This window comes from Notothenia rossii (genome assembly GCF_949606895.1).
Source record: "Notothenia rossii genome assembly, chromosome: 11".
Taxonomy (NCBI): Eukaryota; Metazoa; Chordata; class Actinopteri; order Perciformes; family Nototheniidae; genus Notothenia; species Notothenia rossii.
The window spans coordinates 41,894,745-41,913,783 of record NC_136910.1 but is presented as its reverse complement, the minus strand read 5'-3'; the positions used below and the strand labels follow the sequence as shown (position 1 = coordinate 41,913,783).

General features: G+C 42.4%; 1 protein-coding gene across 3 annotated transcripts; it reads left to right on the top strand.

Moving 5' to 3' along the window:
* Positions 1–2,509: 2,509 nt before the first annotated feature.
* LOC307024756 (glutathione hydrolase 1 proenzyme-like) lies at positions 2,510–18,182 on the top strand. Of its 3 annotated transcripts, none has more exons than XM_079659144.1 (13): positions 2,510–2,643; positions 4,788–4,992; positions 5,590–5,720; positions 5,854–5,943; positions 6,483–6,675; positions 6,784–6,944; positions 7,403–7,552; positions 14,905–15,041; positions 15,833–16,020; positions 16,124–16,251; positions 16,682–16,794; positions 16,892–17,005; positions 17,624–18,182. In XM_079659144.1, exons 2-13 carry the CDS (start codon positions 4,826–4,828, stop codon positions 17,768–17,770), a joined length of 1,719 nt encoding a protein of 572 aa, XP_079515270.1. In that variant the 5' UTR covers positions 2,510–2,643; positions 4,788–4,825; the 3' UTR covers positions 17,771–18,182. The 3 variants fall into 3 exon arrangements, with proteins under 3 accessions (XP_079515270.1, XP_079515272.1, XP_079515271.1); XM_079659145.1 differs by lacking the exon at positions 2,510–2,643 and adding an exon at positions 3,239–3,433; XM_079659146.1 differs by lacking the exon at positions 7,403–7,552.
* The last annotated feature ends 857 nt before the right edge of the window (positions 18,183–19,039 follow it).

Sequence of the window (19,039 nt, the reverse complement as noted above, 5' to 3'; positions counted from 1 at the left end):
CAAGATGGCAGTGTGCCCGATGGACGGTGGAAGACCAGTAACAAAGTCCAGAGAAATGTGGGACCAGGGGCGATGAGGGATAGGCAGAGGTTGTAGGAAACCAGCAGGAGCTTGGTGAGAAGACTTGTGTTGATTGCACACAGGGCAGGCATTAACAAATTCCCTGGTGTCCTCCTTAAGTATTGCCCACCAAAACCTTTGCTGGACTACCTCCCGGGTACGTTGGATACCAGGATGGCAGTTGAGTCTGGAGTTGTGGGCCCACTGGATAACATCAGACCTCAACATCTGCGGAACGAACAGGCGGTTTGGAGGACAGGCACTGGGTCCCGGCTGGTCCTCCAGGGCGGCCTTGACCCTCTCCTCCACTGCCCAGGTAAGGGGGCGGCGACGAGCTGAGGAGTCGGAAGGATGGTGTCCGAGCCTCTGGGAATGTTCCCTCAGCCTTAATGTTCCGAGAACCAGGGCGGTAGGAGAGGGAGAAATTGAACCGAGTGAAAAAGAGGGCCCATCTAGCCTGTCGGGAATTCAGTCTGCGGGCCAACCCGATGTATTCCAAATTCTTGTGGTCGGTCCACACCAGGAAAGGTTGACTGGTCCCCTCGAGCCAGTGACGCCACTCCTCCTGAGCCAACTTCACTGCTAGCAGCTCCCGGTTTCCTACATCATAGTTTCTTTCCGCTGGTGTCAAACGCCTTGAAAAGAAAGCACAGGGATGTCGTTTTTGACTGTTCGTTGCTCGCTAAGACAGGATGGCCCCTACCCCCCATATCAGAAGCATCCACCTCCAAAACAAATTGCCTTTCAGGATCAGCTACTCGGAGGATGGGGTCGGAGGTGAACCTGGCCTTAATGTTCTGGAACGCCTCCTCAGCCGAGGAGGACTACTGGAACATAACCTTAGAGGAGGTCAGGGCTGTGAGTGGAACGGCCAAGGTGCTGTATCCACGAATGAACCTCCGGTAGAAGTTGGCGAACCCGAGGAACTATTGTAGCCGCTTCCGGGAGTCTGGAACCGGCCAGGAAGTGACTCTCACTGTCATGTTTTCCTCCTTGTGTATTGTCTGGTCCTTCTCCCTGTGTGTTCCTCCCTGTCGTTAATTTCCCTGGTGTGTCTAATTGTCTGATTGTGTTCACCTGTTTCCCTTGTGTGTCTCCTGTGATCATCAGTACCAACCAGAAGTTGGCCCTGATTGTTTTCACCTGTGTCTTGTTATCCTGCTGTGTTTAAATTCCCCTGTCTCCCAGTGTTCAGTGTCAGTTCGTCTTGTCTCTTGCTATAGTCAGGTCTATGCTTTCTTTGTGCTCTTGAAAAGTTTTGTTCCTCACTACGTGAGCAATTTCATTTTGTTCTCATTTTTTGTCATCTCAACCTGAGATTCGATAGTGACCATTTTTTGTTCATCTTGCTTTTTTGGAAAAATAAAGTATCTTACCAATACTTTTCCTCTGTCTCCCGGGTCGTGCAATTGGGTCCTATATTCTGAGTGTCTGAGTTCATAACATGGTGTATACTGTATACGATTCAAAGCAAAACATAATTTTTTAAAAAAGGTCTGTAAACAATTTCAAAAACCTTACAGAATCTTTTGTTAAGCAACACCAGCGGCAATTTTTTATAATGAAAACTATTATTTTAAAAGGTTTGAGATTGGTCCTTTTAAAAATTAAAACAATAAATAGCTTGGAAGGTGCAGAAACAGTGTCAGATGTTGCATTTAGATGCATTTTCAGAGGTTTCAACTACAAGATGGGTCAACAATTATGGCACTGAATACCAAATTGATCTATACATATGCACTGGAACATTCTTATACCTGTGTTCATGAAAATACGCAACATCATCATTCATGAGCAGCGTGCTTTCATAATTGGTAGCACTGTTCACACGCTGTACTTTGATGATCACTTTCAAGCCTACTGTATATATGGACCAAAGTAATGAACATGCTGTTATTTGTATTGACCACCTCACCTACCCTTTGATAGACAATACTGTAATGAAAATGAGAGCATACATTGTTCCATATTGCTGTGTATTGTGACATTTATTTTAAAATGCTTTTGTGGTGCGAATGTTTGAAAATAAATCTTGTTTCAAACAACTTTAGCCTACTTTATTTTTTTGTAATTTGTATACTTTATTAGTGCTTTATTTACACCTTATAGTGTTAATATATGAGTAACACTTTCATAGTTAATAAACTATTCTGTGATAGAGTTTATATTTAACACCATGCAAGTGTTGAGAAAAACTAAAACTGGTTAGTGTTAAGAAGAGTTACATTTTAACTCCAAATAGAGTTAATAATTACTCTGAATAGTGTTAAAAAACCAACTCTTTAAAAATAGTTAAATTAACTCTATCTGGTGTGGACCCATATAGACACTGTCAAAGTGTTGAAATCAAATCTGACAGTTTTAATTTTGAGGATGCTGATTTCGCAACCTTAGAGTTGGGTAGCAGCGTGCTCCTGAAATCTATAACTACCTCTTTATCTCTGTTCTGTAAGGACAACACCCAAACTGTTCAGCCTAAAGTGCTGCCAAAACCGTTTGATTTCAATTCAAAGGACACTGCCACAGTTCCTGGTGTATGCACGCAGCGAGCAGCCTGTTGCTGAGGGCCCGAGAGGAATAAAGGTAAGATACATTATTGTAAATGAACAGGAAGCTTTATCTTAATCATTCTCGTGGTACAATGTTGACTCCAATGTAAGATTTTACGTGTCCTGGGTTTAACTCGTTGTATCCTTTAATTGTAGAAATAACTTTGTTCTTTGAGGCAGGCGACACATTCTTTTTTTATATGAATTGTTTGTGTAGAGTTTTTAAGCTGGTTAAATAATAATCAGAATTGGAAAGGCTTATATTTGGCAAACTATCTGACTTGTTTTAAACACCACCGAGGACTTTATTATGTTATTCAAAATTAGTTACATTCAAATAGCTGGACTTTACAAACATATTATTTTACAATTCACAATGACAACTGTAAGTTTAACTGTTTAGTTTATAAAGCATTCAAAAAATAAATAAAAGTAAATAAGCAAATATTTGTAAAATGTTTGGGGTACTGTACGCACCCTGCCAGCTGCAGCCCGAGGCTCTTTCTGTGGTTACTATGATTTACATTGGCCTCTGGCAAACATCTTCCTGTTCGTAACCTCCTGCTAGCTGTAGCCGAGGCACACAGGAAATGACTGAACTTCAGAAGGAGCATGCGTTGAGTTCCCAGCACTAACGTACACTAAAGATGCAGCGGATCAGAACACTCTTCCTCTTTTTATATTTGTCTTATTGGCTGCTGTCACTTCATCACAGTGAGAACATCTCAGATAAACCAAAACTGTTCAATCATTCAGACAACTTTCTTTAACGGAACCCTGGTGTTTTTAGAGGCTGCATTATTTTTAAATCTACGTTTCAACAGGTATGTATTTTATTGACAATATTTAACCATGTCTAAAACAAATGCAAGAACGACTTTTTGTAATCATTCAATCATTTGGTGTGGCATTAAAAGGGAGTTTAACTCAACGCTGTAGCATGCTCCTCATATCTGCTTGAGGATGATTTGCTAAAGGCTACATTAGCCGCTACAAACATAACACATACATCTGTTGCCCTGAATTCACATCAGGAAGCGGTGAGAGCTGCTTTGACCCAAGCTGTTTTGATATTGTTGAGTCAAAAAAACATTTATTTGATGAGTGGCAACAAGTGTTAAGATGCAGTACCACCACCTACTGTGTTGGACTGTTGCTGTTTCTTTCAAATAATGAAAATGTCTCCCTAATCATCAACGCAATCTTAAGACTCGGTTCTTCCTTTCAAAGTTTCCTGATTGCTCTCAAATGTTTTTAGTTCTTTAAAGTCATGTTGGCAAGGCAACATGACATTCTGCATTGATTCCTTTAAATCACAGTGCTCACATAATCCTGAGGGATGTTTCCTTGAGACTTCAAGTTGGGGATAGTTTAACTTCCAGCTGCAGCCGCATCAACAAATCAGAATCCTAATAAGTCCTATGAGGTGTGTAACAACTAATTTCTTCCCAACTGAAACATAAATAAAGGATACAAACCCTACATGATAAAAAAAAAAAAAAATTAGGATATTATTGTGGCACACTAATAGAAAATAATAAAGTTGCCCCCCACAGTTGGATTTCTTTTTAATTATTGGCGCTCACTTGTGTAAATTGGTGTGAACTCTTAAACTAAATTAGGCTGAAGTATGGGTTCAATGGCTCCATCTTCACAATCATTATAGGTGTCATTCTCTTTCACAATAGTCATGACTGCGTGTTAATGAGTCCCCAAATCATAGTACACAACTGTAACTATGTGTTGTGCAGGAATGTTGCACCAATTTGTTTTGGAGAAAAACAAAAGTATAACAACTGTATATTTGTGTTTTGACAAAATGTTGTTTTGTTTTAGCAAATTGAAAAAAACTGTAAAGAAATCCTCCTGTCAAACGTCCTAAAGTGTTTATTCTACAAATCTAATTGTGTAGAATAAACAAAGAAAGATAAATCCTGGCTTTAATTTGTAATTGCAAAAGTTTCCATAAAAACTGAACAAAGATCAGAAAACATGTGGGTTATAAAATGGCATAACATTTCTTCCAAATGTATTTATTTTGTTGATAATACAATATTATTTTATTTTGTGATGTTTAAATCTGGTTTGCTTTGTTTCAGATGTAACAAAATGCAGCTCTGCAGCTGCCTTTGCATACACTGACAGGTTTAATTTATAAAAATGTTTGCTTCCTGACAGGTATTTCATAAAGCATTTATTGTTCCTGCGCCACAAAGATGAAGAAGATAAATATATGTTTGGTCGTGGCCCTGCTGCTGTTAGTGTCAGTCGCCACATTCTTGGGGGTCTTCTATGGTGTGGGGAAAAGGAAGATACCGACTGAGCATGTGTTCCAGAAGGCAGCGGTGGCAGCAGACGCTGGGCCGTGTTCAGAGGTCGGCAGGTGAGAGCGCGCACACACTCGAACATCCTGAAGGGCAGACATGTTGCTCTTCTGTAATCTGACTCACACATGCATAAACACAGGCATGAAAACTGCTTGCCTTGCAAATCCATGTGAACATGTTTTATTCTTTTCCAACAAAGGGTCATTATGTTATGTGTTATTGGGGTTTTCCCTTTGTCATGTGTTTTTGTGCATGTAAATGGTCTGCAAAGGCAACAATCCCAGAGTTCCCTCCAGAGGGAGTTTCTCTCCCACACACTCCCCCCTTTGCCTAAAATGCTTCCATTGGACTCCTTAATTTACTTCGGTAACATAATGACATCACTATGTAACACACGCACTTCTATTGGCTAGCGTTTATTTCAGACAGAAGGTGAAATGTGGTGCTGCAGCACAGGCAGTATGAGAAAAATAAAGCACTTTTTGAACATTAAAGCATTTAAACATGTCGCAGTAGAGGCACAACATACAAATGTCAGCCTGAAAAGGAGCATATGTCCTCTTTAAAGTCTTTACTGTCCTCTTTAAGGTCTTTAGTGCAAAAACTAATCCTCCACCCCTTCCCTTCTTGTGTTTTAATACATTTTACCGCAGAGACATACTGATGAAAGGGGGCTCTGCAGTAGATGCCTCTATAGCTGCTTTACTGTGTGTTGGACTTATGAACGCTCACAGTATGGGCATCGGAGGAGGACTCTTTTTAACCATCTACGACGCCACAACTGGTACAACTTTACTAAAACATGCCTCACCACCACTAAAGCTTCTTCTGTTTCCTTAATCACTCAAGCTGCAAACTCATACCATTTGCTCATCATCTTAATCCTAAATGTAATTCCTGATTTGTGACGTACATAGGACTGGTTGAGACGATTGACGCCAGGGTGACGGCTCCACGCTATGCAACGCAGGACATGTTTGGGAACAGTACAGATTTATCCCAGGAGGGTAATGTTTAACCGGTGCTATCAGACGTAGAAAAGAGCTGGCGGAAGTTTCAGTTAATATTATGAAAGACCTAATAGTGACAGACAAAAGAGAAAGTGCACTTTCACATCTGTAGAATTCAGTCTTCTTGACTGCAAATACATTTCTTAAAAAAAGAAAGAATCAGTTACAAACTAATGTAAAATAGTTAGGGGAAGAATCACATTTGTATGACCATAAAGGGTTTAGCCCATTCTATACTAATTTACCAGCACTTGCAATGGTTTGACTTGTTTGAAATGAATAGATCTGCATTTTCCTTGTTCTGAGCAGTTTGTAACTACAGTATAGTGTTTATTGCACTTATTGTAAGTTGCTTTGGATAAAAGTGTCAGCTAAATGTAATGTGTCTAATATTTGAGAGCTCTAAACCTAGGAAAAACAACAACAGTTTGGGTCTTCCAGGTCAAATCCCACAGTAGTATTTTTACCATTGCCCTACAAATTGTCCAAATAACTTATGAGGCAATAATCTAAATCTTAATTTCCATGGTCGGTAGGAGGGTTGTCTGTTGCTGTACCTGGAGAGATTCGAGGTTATGAAATGGCGCACAAACGACACGGCAAACTGCCTTGGAGGGACTTGTTCCAGCCGAGCATTGCTCTTGCAGTAAATGGTTTTCCTTTGGGCAGGGCACTCGCCTCTGCTCTGTCCAGCAAAAGGGAAACCATCAGAAATGACACAGCTCTTTGGTGAGAGGCAACCGAAGAAGCCTTGTATCATTTTATGATAACCTCACTGGCATACTAATTTAAAGCATGCTATATTAAAATCTGCATCTTTATTGTTCTCCTTTTCAGTGAAGTGTTTTGTGGGGGAAATGGTGACATCCTGAAAGAGAATGACACCATCAAATTTACCAAGCTTGGAGAAACGTACAGGAAAATAGCAGAGGAGGGTCCTAATGCTTTCTACCATGGACCACTGGCCCAGAGCCTTGTGGATGATATTCAGGCAGCAGGTAGTATTCTTATTTTTTATTTATTTTGGGATATTGTTGAAAGACGATGAGCATAGAATATATAAATATATTGAATCATATTGGTTTAGACATGCTGATGTCATTGTTAGAATAAAATGCATGATAGCAGTTGCAAGTTTCCACTCTTTTCCTACATAGTAAAACAGTTTAAATCGTTTTTTAATTTATTTTACAATCAAAAAAGTTATTTCTGCAGATTATATAATTCCTCCCTACCCACAGAGCAAAGTAATCTCACACACAAGGACATTATGGTTATCATCCTTACTGCCAAGTTTCTTATCACTAAAATTAATTTGCTTAAAAGGCTTCAGGAGATATAATACAATATGCTAACATGCACCTCTCTTGGCACAGCTCATTTCCATTTAAGGATGATTTGTTTTCCAGCCGCGTGTCTTAGTGTGTATTCACAGTGTGTGTCAATCCGTGTTTAGGCGGCATCATCACAATGGAGGATCTGAAGAATTATGCACCTGTCTTGGACGAGAACCCTTTAAGGGTGGATGTGGGGGAGTACAACATGGCTGTTCCCAATGCCCCCGCTAGCGGCCCTGTGCTCTCACTGATATTAAACATCTTGAATGGTAAGCCTTGAGTGGGAGTGCTTTAATGTGAGATGCCTTCACTTTACCAGTCACTCTCTCAGACTCCAGTGAGGGCATGTGTCATGTCTCGCAAATTATGTTAGTTAGTTTTTGTCTGGGTCTAGTGATTTTCCCCTTTATTTTTGAATAGTAACCTTCCCTCTCGTTTCAGATACTCTGACCTCCCTTTCTTGTGTGTCTCCCACTCCTGTGATTGTCGACCCCGCCCCTGATTGTTTCCACCTGTTCTCCATTACCTGGTGTATTTATTGTCCTCGTCTCCCTTTGTCCTGTGCCAGTTCGTTTCGTTCCTTGTGACTACCACCAGCATTAGCAATCCAGGATTAACCCCAAGCAGAGCTTTGAGCCACATCTTGTTTAAGTATTTTTGTTGTTCATGCTCCTAGTGTTTTTCCTCTTTAAGAGTGATTTTGTTTTTGTACCACTATCGTTGAGCTTTGGTTTGAATAAAACCTTTTTTTTGTTAAATTCTGTGAGTTGTGCATTTGAGTTCATACCCGTTTAATCAGTCGTAACAGTACGAACTGGCCTAAACATGAACCCAGCCGACTCTGAACAGCTGAGAGCAGCGCTTCGCTCTCAGGGAGGCCGCCTCGCTCAACAGGAGGATCAGTTAACGGCCATCCAGCAGGGAGTATCACACGTCACAGACAGCCAGAGGGAGTTCGAGTCATCTGTTACAAACCAGATTAACCACCTGGCGGGGCAGATCCACCACCTGCTCGCTCACCTCAAGACTGAGCCCTCACACCCACCTCCGGCCGGACCCGAAGCGAATGCGGACCCGGCGCCCGCTTCCCACACCGTGTCAATCCGCCTGGCTCCGCCTGAGAAGTTTTCCGGGGAATCCCATGACTGCCATCCATTCCTGGTGAATTGCAGCTTACATTATAGCCAACTACCGACAGCCTTTCCCACGGAGAGATCCAAGGTGGCTTTTATGATTTCCCATCTCACCGGACGAGCGGCGGCGTGGGCTACGGCTGAATGGTCACGTGACTCGCCGATATGCGAGTCTTTGGGACAGTTTACGGACTCCCTGACGAACATTTTTGACCACACGTCCCCAGGCAGGGAAGCAGCTCGGGCTCTTTACAAGTTAAGTCAAGGAAGACGCAGTGTGTCAGACTACGCAGTGGAATTTCGCACCATTGCGGCCGATAGTGGCTGGAATTCTTCTGCTTTGTTCGATGCCTTTATTAATGGGCTTTCTGACCCTATTAAGGATCAGCTGGCACCCTTGGATCTGCCAGTGGAACTAGACTCTGTCATTGCCATGTCCATAAGGATTGATAACAGACTTGCTGAGAGGAAACGGGAGAAGGACAGGGCTGCACTACCCTATTTCCACCCTAGAGGGCACTCCTACTCTTCTCACTCTCAGGAGACTGCCATGCCACGTTCCTCTTTCCTTCCATCCCAGGTATCAGCGTCCCCCAACAAGGCCGAGGAGCCAATGCAGCTGGGACGTGCCAAGCTGTCCACGGAGGAGCGGCGGCGCCGCCTGCTGGAGGGAAGATGTTTTTACTGCGGTCAACAAGGTCATCTTCTCTCTGGATGCCCGGTAAAAGACGGGGCTCACCAGTGAAAGGGAGGGCACTGGTGAGCCGTCTTTCCACGGCAGACTTTCCTCTCCGCAAGTTGACCAACATAAAGGTAATCTGCCATGAAAGAAGTAACTCTCAAAAAGTGTTAATTGACTCTGGGGCTGACGAAAGCCTGATGGATTGGGGATTAGCTCATGAACTGAGACTTAATACTGAACTTTTGTCGTCCCCTTTGAAAGCCAGTGCTCTGGATGACAAACTTCTATTTCATGTCACACACAAGACCGAACCCGTCACTATCATGATTGATGATCATTGTCAACTCATGTCGTTTCACCTGTTTAATTCTGCTCAACATCCTCTCATCCTAGGTTTTCCCTGGCTAACCAAGCATAACCCCTATGTTGATTGGCGGTCAGGTAAAATTAAGGGGTGGGGGCAGGAGTGTTCACAGGATTGTTTTAAGTGTGTGGGAAACATGGCAGTAGGAGGGGTTTCTGGGGAATGTAGTACCGATCGGGTTACTAATACTCAACATAGCCTGGACCGCAAGAATCAAACCCCAGATTTAACTTCTGTTCCCCCCTGTTACGATGACCTGGCCAAGGTATTTTGTAAAGTGAGCGCCACCTCCCTTCCTCCTCATAGGCCGTATGATTGTGCCATCAATCTGTTACCTGGGGCTCCAATTCCGAAGGGTAGGTTATACTCCATCTCGGGTCCGGAGAAGGAGGCTATGAAGGAGTACATTGACACCTCTCTTCGTGCAGGTCTGATCCGCCCGTCTTCCTCCCCGGCTGGGGCGGGTTTTTTCTTTGTGGGAAAAAAGGACGGGTCCCTTAGGCCATGCATTGATTATTCTCCTTTAAATGACATTACGGTAAAGAACAGGTATCCTCTCCCCCTCATGGCTACTGCTTTTGAACAACTTCAAGACTCTAACATTTTTACCAAGTTAGACTTGCGTAATGCCTACCATCTGGTGAGAATTCGTGAGGGGGATGAGTGGAAGACTGGTTTTAACACACCCACAGGGCACTATGAGTATCTCGTCATGCCATTTGGTCTCGCCAATGCTCCAGGAGTTTTTCAAGCACTCATTAACGATGTTTTAAGGGAGTTTTTAAACCGTTTTGTGTTTGTATATCTTGACGATATTTTAATATACTCACCTGACAAAGACTCTCATGTTCACCATGTACGTCAGGTCCTCCAAAAACTCCTGGAGAACAAACTGTATGTGAAGGCAGAGAAATGTGAGTTTCATGCTAAGACTGTATCCTTCCTAGGCTTTATCATAGCTCCTGGTCTGATCCAGATGGACCCGGCCAAAATCAGTGCGGTGGCTAAGTGGCCTACGCCAGACAACCGCAAGGGGGTGCAACGTTTTCTAGGCTTTGCTAACTTTTACAGCCGCTTCATCAGAAGTTTCAGCGCCATTGCTTCTCCCCTTCATGTTCTCACGTCCCCTCAGGTGTCTTTTGTATGGTCTCCTCAGGCCGAGGAGGCTTTCCGCCGTCTCAAGGAGAGGTTCACCTCAGCCCCCATCCTCATCATCCCCGACCCAACTCGTCATTTCGTTGTAGAGGTTGACGCCTCAAATGAAGGGGTGGGGGCTGTCCTGTCGCAGCGGTCCAAGGAAGACAACAAACTTCATCCCTGTGCCTTTCTCTCCAAGAAACTCTCCTCTGCAGAGCGGAACTACGACGTGGGGAACCGTGAGTTGTTGGCGGTAAAGATTGCTCTGGAGGAATGGAGACATTGGTTGGAGGGGGCTCAGCTCCCTTTTATAGTGTGGACCGACCACAAGAATCTCGAGTACATTAGGAAGGCTAAAAGACTAAATTCTCGCCAATCAAGATGGTCTCTGTTTTTTAACCGTTTTAACTTCACTCTGTCTTACAGGCCGGGGTCCCAGAACGCCAAGCCGGATGCCCTGTCCCGTTTGTTTGACCCCGAGCCGGTTGCCAAGAAGCCTGAATCCATCCTGCCACTGAACCGTGTGGTAGGGGCGGTCACTTGGCAAATAGAATCTGTGGTGAAGCAAGCTAACGGTGAGAGCCCAGCACCTAGTGGTTGTCCGCCAAACCGTCTGTTTGTGCCTGTTACTGTACGTCCACAGGTCGTCCATTGGGCTCACTCATCGCTGCTCACCTGCCTTCCTGGCGTCAAGAGGACCATATTCTTTATCAAGCAACGTTTTTGGTGGAGATCCATGGAGCGTGAGGTCCGGGAGTATGTGGAGGCCTGTCCTGTCTGCGCCCGCAACAAGACATCCTCCAGGGCACAGATGGGGCTGCTCCAGCCGCTTCCGGTTCCCAGCCGGCCCTGGTCTGAGATTTCCGTGGATTTCGTCACTGGGCTCCCAATGTCAGAAGGTAACACCACCGTACTCACGGTGGTGGACCATTTTTCTAAGATGGTTCATTATATTGCCTTACCCAAGCTGCCATCTGCCAAAGAGACGGCAGAGATCATGATGACTCATGTGTTCCGTATCCATGGTTTCCCCAAAGATATTGTCTCAGACCGGGGTCCGCAGTTCATCTCACGCTTCTGGAGGGAGTTCTGCAACCTCATCGGGGCGTCGGTGAGCCTGTCATCCGGGTACCATCCGGAGTCCAATGGCCAGACCGAACGCCTTAATCGGGAATTAGAAACTGGGCTCCGCTGCCTCAGCTTCCAGAACCCTTCCTCCTGGAGCAGGCATCTCACATGGGTAGAGTACGCCCACAACACGCTCCCCACGGCCCCTACTGGGTTGACTCCCTTCCAGGCTGCCTATGGGTATCAACCTCCTACCTTCCCGGACCTCGAGAAGGAAGTCACAGTCCCGTCCGCCCATGCCCTGGTTCGGCGTTGTCACCGGATCTGGTCCGCCACCCGCAGGTCTCTTCTAAGGAGTGGGGAACGCATGAAGGTGGCGGCAGATCGGAAGCGTCGGCCAGCTCCGGAGTACAGGCCCGGCCAGAGGGTCTGGCTCTCTACCAGGGACCTTCCCCTTCATGTGGTGTCACGAAAATTGGCACCTAGGTTCGTAGGCCCATTCCCAGTGGCCAAAGTAATTAACCCTGTCTCTGTTCGCCTTCGTCTCCCCAGGTCTCTGAGGGTTCATCCCATCTTCCATGTGGGACAACTGAAGCCGGTAAAGGAAAGCCCCATGGTTCCCGCGGCCAAACCCCCTCCACCCCCCCGAATGCTCGACGGCGGCCTGGTCTATACGGTCAAGCGCCTGTTGGCGGTCCGGAACAGAGGCAAAGGGAGACAGTTCCTGGTTGACTGGGAGGGTTATGGACCAGAGGAACGCTCCTGGATCCCATCAAGATTTGTTGAGGATCAAACTCTCATGAATGACTTTTTTCGCCAGCACCCTCAGGTTCCTGGGCCGTCAGGAGTCGTCCCTAGAGGGGGGAGTACTGTCATGTCTCGCAAATTATGTTAGTTAGTTTTTGTCTGGGTCTAGTGATTTTCCCCTTTATTTTTGAATAGTAACCTTCCCTCTCGTTTCAGATACTCTGACCTCCCTTCCTTGTGTGTCTCCCACTCCTGTGATTGTCGACCCCGCCCCTGATTGTTTCCACCTGTTCTCCATTACCTGGTGTATTTATTGTCCTCGTCTCCCTTTGTCCTGTGCCAGTTCGTTTCGTTCCTTGTGACTACCACCAGCATTAGCAATCCAGGATTAACCCCAAGCAGAGCTTTGAGCCACGTCTTGTTTAAGTATTTTTGTTGTTCATGCTCCTAGTGTTTTTCCTCTTTAAGAGTGATTTTGTTTTTGTACCACTATCGTTGAGCTTTGGTTTGAATAAAACCTTTTTTTTGTTAAATTCTGTGAGTTGTGCATTTGAGTTCATACCCGTTTAATCCGTCGTAACAGCATGTGGCTCTACTGTACAGTAAATCTACTAAATAAAAGCAATGTTGACTTTAAGTTAGCTAACTAGGTATCTAAAGCATGCACTACTATAATATGTCATGAATCATGAGATGTAGCACTGAAACACTCTTTATTTCTCATATTAAATCAGGCAGAAGATGTGTGAAACTGTTATCATGCTGCAAAAACTCAAACTCAAACTGTCAATGTTTGTCTGTTTTTACCGCGACCATAATTCTTCCCGTCGTACATAAATTCATGGCTCACACATATTTTCCCAGCCTAAAACGACAGTCGGATACCGATTTGAGCATTGAAGCAAATGTTGCCTTTCTTGAAATTCATACTGGTCATTAAAATGTCTTTTTTAAATGCTTTTTCAATGAGGGATGCTTGTAATGAAAGTGTGCTAGAAAGTACATGTACACTGTGGAATAAAGTTTGCACAGAGTATTGTGGATTTTGTCCCTCATCCCTTTTAAAAATCACATTGAAAGTGATCTTTTGAAGACCAGTATAACCATTATGAACTATAACATGACAACCTCATTTAGGAACCTGACCATTCTTTGAGGAAAGACTTGGAACATATTGAACCTTTCCTTTAATGGCTTTACTGACCCCAGCCTTTCATCCAGCAGCACCAGCCATATTGAAATATGTGCTTCTGGGCAAAATATTAAAAAGTTATTGGATGGTTTGCCATTACATTTAGTACAGACATTCATGTAAGGGCAGTCATTAGGGTGCAATTCATTATGGTGATTTACTGGGCTGCAAGGGCAATTAACTTAAAAGTTGTGCTCAATGTCACTAAGACAACCTGTAATGCTGTGGTTGTGTTGGCTAAAATACACATTTAAGAAAATCACATCAAAGAAAGACTGGTAAATTTTTTTGAATGCGCTCAAGACAAGATTGATACCACTAATGTAGCTTTATGCTAATTTCATTTCATTTCATTTCAAACCTTTATTTATCCAGGTGTATCCCATTTAGATCATTGATCTCTTTTTCAAGGGAGACCTGCTCAAGTAGGTTCCACATGAAACTTAAAAAAACATAAACAGAACAACAAAAGGACATTTTACAGCATCATTACAGGGATTACAATTTACATAACTATCCACATGAACAGGTACCAACAGCTTCCGATATAGTAGCATCCAACTGAGCTTTAACATTTTTTAGTGGCACCAGATTGCTCAGTTTCCATTTCAATTGCAGTATGATTGTCTGCTAACGCAGCATAGCATTACGATTAGAAACAATAGAAAACAGCTTGTCCGTCAAAAGGTAATCATATTTTTTTCTTTAAATTAAAATGTTGGATTTTGTGGATGAAAAAATCTATCTAATAACCAACTATGAATCTGCAAATTGTCATATTTACACTTTGATATGTGATCAGTGTCTGTTCTCCAGGATAAGGCAATAAGCTTCCGTCTAAAGTAATTAATCTCTGTGAACCTTTCCTTTCCTCTGACCGGCCACCCACACACGGCAGCCCCCCGCCTCACACGCTAACACTAATCTTACCAATTTACCTCTAATTGGACACAGTCCAGTGGTGGAAGCTCCACGGACACATTTCAGTGCCTTCCCAAAACTTTCATCACGCTGATTTACTGTGACTCCTGCCTCTGTCTGACTGCTGAAACCCATAAACTAAAACTCTCTCTTCCCTCAGCCTCTCCTCCTGTTCCCCATGCGGTTGTCAGCTCAGGGTAATACCCATAGTCTGGTCACAACAGCTTTTAGACTAAATAAAAACACAGGAACAGAAACAGCTGGATCAAATGCATTATAGCTGTCTCCTCTCCTATACCTGAACAGCATCTGAATGGAGACAGATGAGTGAAGCTGTGAAATAAACGTGTGACTGATGATTGTTGTATTTTCTACAGGGTACAACTTCACCGCAGAAAGCGTGTCAAGCACAAAGAAGAAGATCCTAACCTACCATCGCATCGTGGAGGCTTTTCGTTTTGCGTATGCAAAGAGGACCTTACTTGGGGATCCAAAGTTTCTCAACATCACAGATGTAAGGTCTTGGTGTCTGCTTAAAACAGTTAAAGGGTTGGTTTTAGGTTCTGTGGTAATTTATTGTATTTCCCCTCTTGGCTAATCGGGTTGTGATGACACCATTGCTTCAGAGCTTAGGTGGGGAATTGCTCACCAAGGTTATTGTGATCCTCTTGAAGACTTAATTTCAGCAGATATTGTCAGCCAGGAACTCTTGTCTTTAAGCCCTGTTGAGACCTCTTTGCTTTCTTTGATTTACTGGGATTTCTGAAACCTACAATATAGTGACATTTAAATGACACCTTTCTCCAAGGAACCATGGCAAATTGTATTATGTTCATGAGCTTACAGTATGCTTGCATAATGATCACCTAATGCCACAAGCTTTATTTTGTTTTTGCTTTATTTTTCTTTAAAAACCCCTCTTATGCATATTTCACTTAAATGAAAGAGGTGTGTGTTTATTATTCAAAAGGAAATTGTTGTTATTATTATAGAGGCATTTTTATTATAATTTAAGAATACTTTGGTAATTATTATTTAGGATAGTGTTTGCTCCTGTTATGTTATATACTAATCAAAGTTAAACCTCTACCGACTAGTAGAATGAAGAGCAATTCCTCTTCGAAAAGTCTGTGAATCTCTGCTACTTAATCCCATGCACATGAGTGACCACACTTTTCCTGTCATGGATAAGCAGGAACAATGGTCAACTATCCAGCACATAAATCAGTACTTACTGCAAAAAACCACACTAAGTAATACTTTTGGCCTATGAATTATTTTCGTGTCCCTCTTTCTCTTCCAAAGCTCATCAAGAATATGACTTCAAGTTCTTATGCCTATGACCTCCGTGAGAAGATCACAGATAACACCACACACAACATGAAGTATTACGAGCCAGAGTTTTACTTTCCTGATGACCACGGGACCGCTCACCTCTCGGTGATCGCAGAAGATGGAAGCGCTGTGGCCGCCACCAGCACCATCAACCTACCGTATGACCTCCTAACTGACCTTTACAAATCTCTTGTCTAGCAATGTTGGTTTACGTGTCATGTTCCCTCCCTTGGTCCTTTAACAGTTAATGTTTTCATGCAGTTTGGGCTCCAAGGTAATGTCAAGGTCAACAGGGATACTTCTCAACAATGAGATGGACGACTTCAGCTCTCCGCTCATCACAAACGACTTCGAAGTGCGTCCTTCATCCAACAACTTCATCAGACCAGGTCAGAATAAAACACACACACTCACACGGAAATGCACATAAGTGCTCCTAAACCAGTAGAGTTTTAATATACATAGACTGGCTGGACAGTTAGAGATCGATCTGTCCTTCGACATTGTGCATGATGTTTTTAAATAATGTTTGTCTTTGGATTAATACCAAAAAAATGTGGATCAAATGTCTCCACCCCTCTCTGGAAGGTCTTATCTTTTATTATTTTACTATATTCAATCCAAGTATATCTTTATGGGTTTCAAGTTTATTCATCTGGAATATAATGTGGAATAGATTAAAAAAAAAAGATTAATATCCAACATACAACTTGTTTTTAAATAGATATTTTATGTAGTTACATACACATTATTTTAATAATGTTTAACATAAACCAATAAAATACTTAAACTTATATATAATGTCATTTCTGTTTAAAGGAAAAAGGCCAATGTCTTCCATGTGTCCGGCTATCCTCTTTGACAAAAACAACAAAGTTAAGATGGTGGTCGGAGGCTCAGGAGGAACGAAAATCACAACTTCTATCGCTCAGGTAAAATTGCAAGAAGTTAAATCAATGAGTTGCATTCATTCAACTATTTAATTACTCTGTTGGGTTATAATTGTCTAAAATCTTTGTTGTTTTGAAGGTGATTCTAAATGCACTGTTCTTTGACTATGATCTGAAAAAAGCTGTGTCGGGGCCGAGGCTCCACAACCAGCTGGATCCCAACGCCACTGAAGCAGAACCAGACTTTGACAAAGTGAGTGTCACAAAAACAACACTGACGTATGTGAGTGTGTGAGGAGACAATCCCTCACACAAAAGCCCAGCTAACATAAAGCCCTTCTAACTTCTTACCCAATAATTTCCTCATTATTTCTACCTTCAGGGGTGTGAAGAATGGAGAAAAATATTTCAGCAATTTGTGGTGGTAATGGGCTATTTGTGGTCTGTCTAAAAATATGCAAATCCTCCTATATACCGTGTATGGTTGCTGTAAAACTTGCTCATCTCAATGTAATGTATTTTAAATGTACCATTAAGGGTAATTAATGGAAAGATATTAACTAGAAAACTAACCCTTTATTTAATGTTTTACTGGGATGTAAAATATGTAGCTTCTATTGCTATCAATTAAGTATGCATGATTTTGAAATCTTATCAATTGTGTGTCAGGCTTAATTGAAGATTTATTTTCACAGACGTTACTCAACATGATTTCTTAAAATGGGCATCGTTCCCAATTTATCAAAAAGTTTTAAAACCAACATTCTGAACAGACTTGGCATTTTTTATCCCTGCTGTGCGCTAAAAAGATCTATCTTGAACATCATGCCACATTTATTCAGTTTTCTTTCATATTTGCTCCTGTTTGTAGAACGTCCTGGAAGGTTTGGCATTGAAGAACCACGACATATACCTGAACTGGACAATAGCAACAGCGGTGCATGCGGTGGTTCGCTATGAAGACGGACTCCATGCTCAGTCAGATTCTCGCAAGTGGGCGTACGCCGCCGGGTACTGAGGTCATAAACTCAAACAGTCCTAATGACTTACAGTATATGTCCCATAGCCCAGAGTACAATGGCCTGTAATGACCCCATAACAATATTACAGCTGTTGCTGCTCACTGTCAGCGCTGGGATTAAGGGCTCTTCTTCTCTCAGCGGCAGTGTAAATGTGTTACATAATTATTCAAATGTAAAATGATACTGCCTTTATCAAAGTTTTGCTTGAAATGTCTGATCTACCTGTGATAGAAACTTTGATAACACAAAGAGGTTTAACATTCACAACACTGTTAGTAGATCACAATAGATGTTATTGTTTTTCTTAAATTGATTGAAGAGATATTGTCAATTATTTAATTTTCCTTCAAATTAAACACTTGAAATGAACATACTTTGATGAATAAAAACAAACTGCTTATAAAAGTATTTCTGGTGTCAGGCTTTAATCTTTAGTCAGGTGATCCTCACATATGTAATGTATAGTACCTAAGGTTGTTGTGGGGTAACTTCTGTGTAGCAATGCAGGAGGAGTCACCGACTCAAAAGGAGACACAGGGAGAGCTGGAGCTTTGATGTCAAACACTGATGGTTTATTTAGGAGCTTCGGCCGGAGAATTCACAAAACAAGTCCAGAGTCAGAGGTGCTGACTTCACGATAGAGTTGCCACGTCAATTCTGAAGAACTCTACCCCAGACCCATGTATTTAGCTAGTTCAGAGAGAATAATCAACATTATGCATAACAATATAGAATGATAACACCTCTATCAGTTGACGCCAACAAGCAGGAACAGAGAGGCAAAACACTGAGAGCACAGCAGCCAAGGTTACAGGTGCGTGTGCTCAGTGAGGGCAGTATGAACTGATAAACTGGGTCAAAGTTATGGGCCTTGGAAAATATTTCCCCAACAGTTCCTCTCTTTTTATCAATTTTGATAATCTAAACCTAATAATATTTTGTTCAATACTTAAATCAATGGGAATCTTCAGATTTGAGTGTGGATTTACACAACATCAATTACATAAATAACAATCACATTAAGAACAACATAATAAGATTGAAAGATTCAATCACAATGATTGAGACAGCCAATCATCATAGAAAAATCATCTCTCATCAGTGTTTGGATCATCTTTGATCAAAATCATAATAATGAACACATACTGTATAAAACACAGGTGCACAATAGCAAAATATGTGTTTTAAACTAATATCTTTTATCATTTAACCATTACTTAATCTCATTCATCAAACTTTAAAATCAAAACCAGCTTGCAGATTGA

Coding starts and splice junctions, on each gene's coding strand:
- LOC307024756 (XM_079659144.1), top strand. CDS start 4,826: ATGAAGAAGATAAATATATGTTTGGTCGTGGCCCTGCTGCTGTTAGTG. Junction 4,993..5,589: donor CCGTGTTCAGAGGTCGGCAG/GTGAGAGCGCGC, acceptor ATTTTACCGCAG/AGACATACTGATGAAAGGGG. Junction 16,252..16,681: donor CAACAACTTCATCAGACCAG/GTCAGAATAAAA, acceptor TTCTGTTTAAAG/GAAAAAGGCCAATGTCTTCC.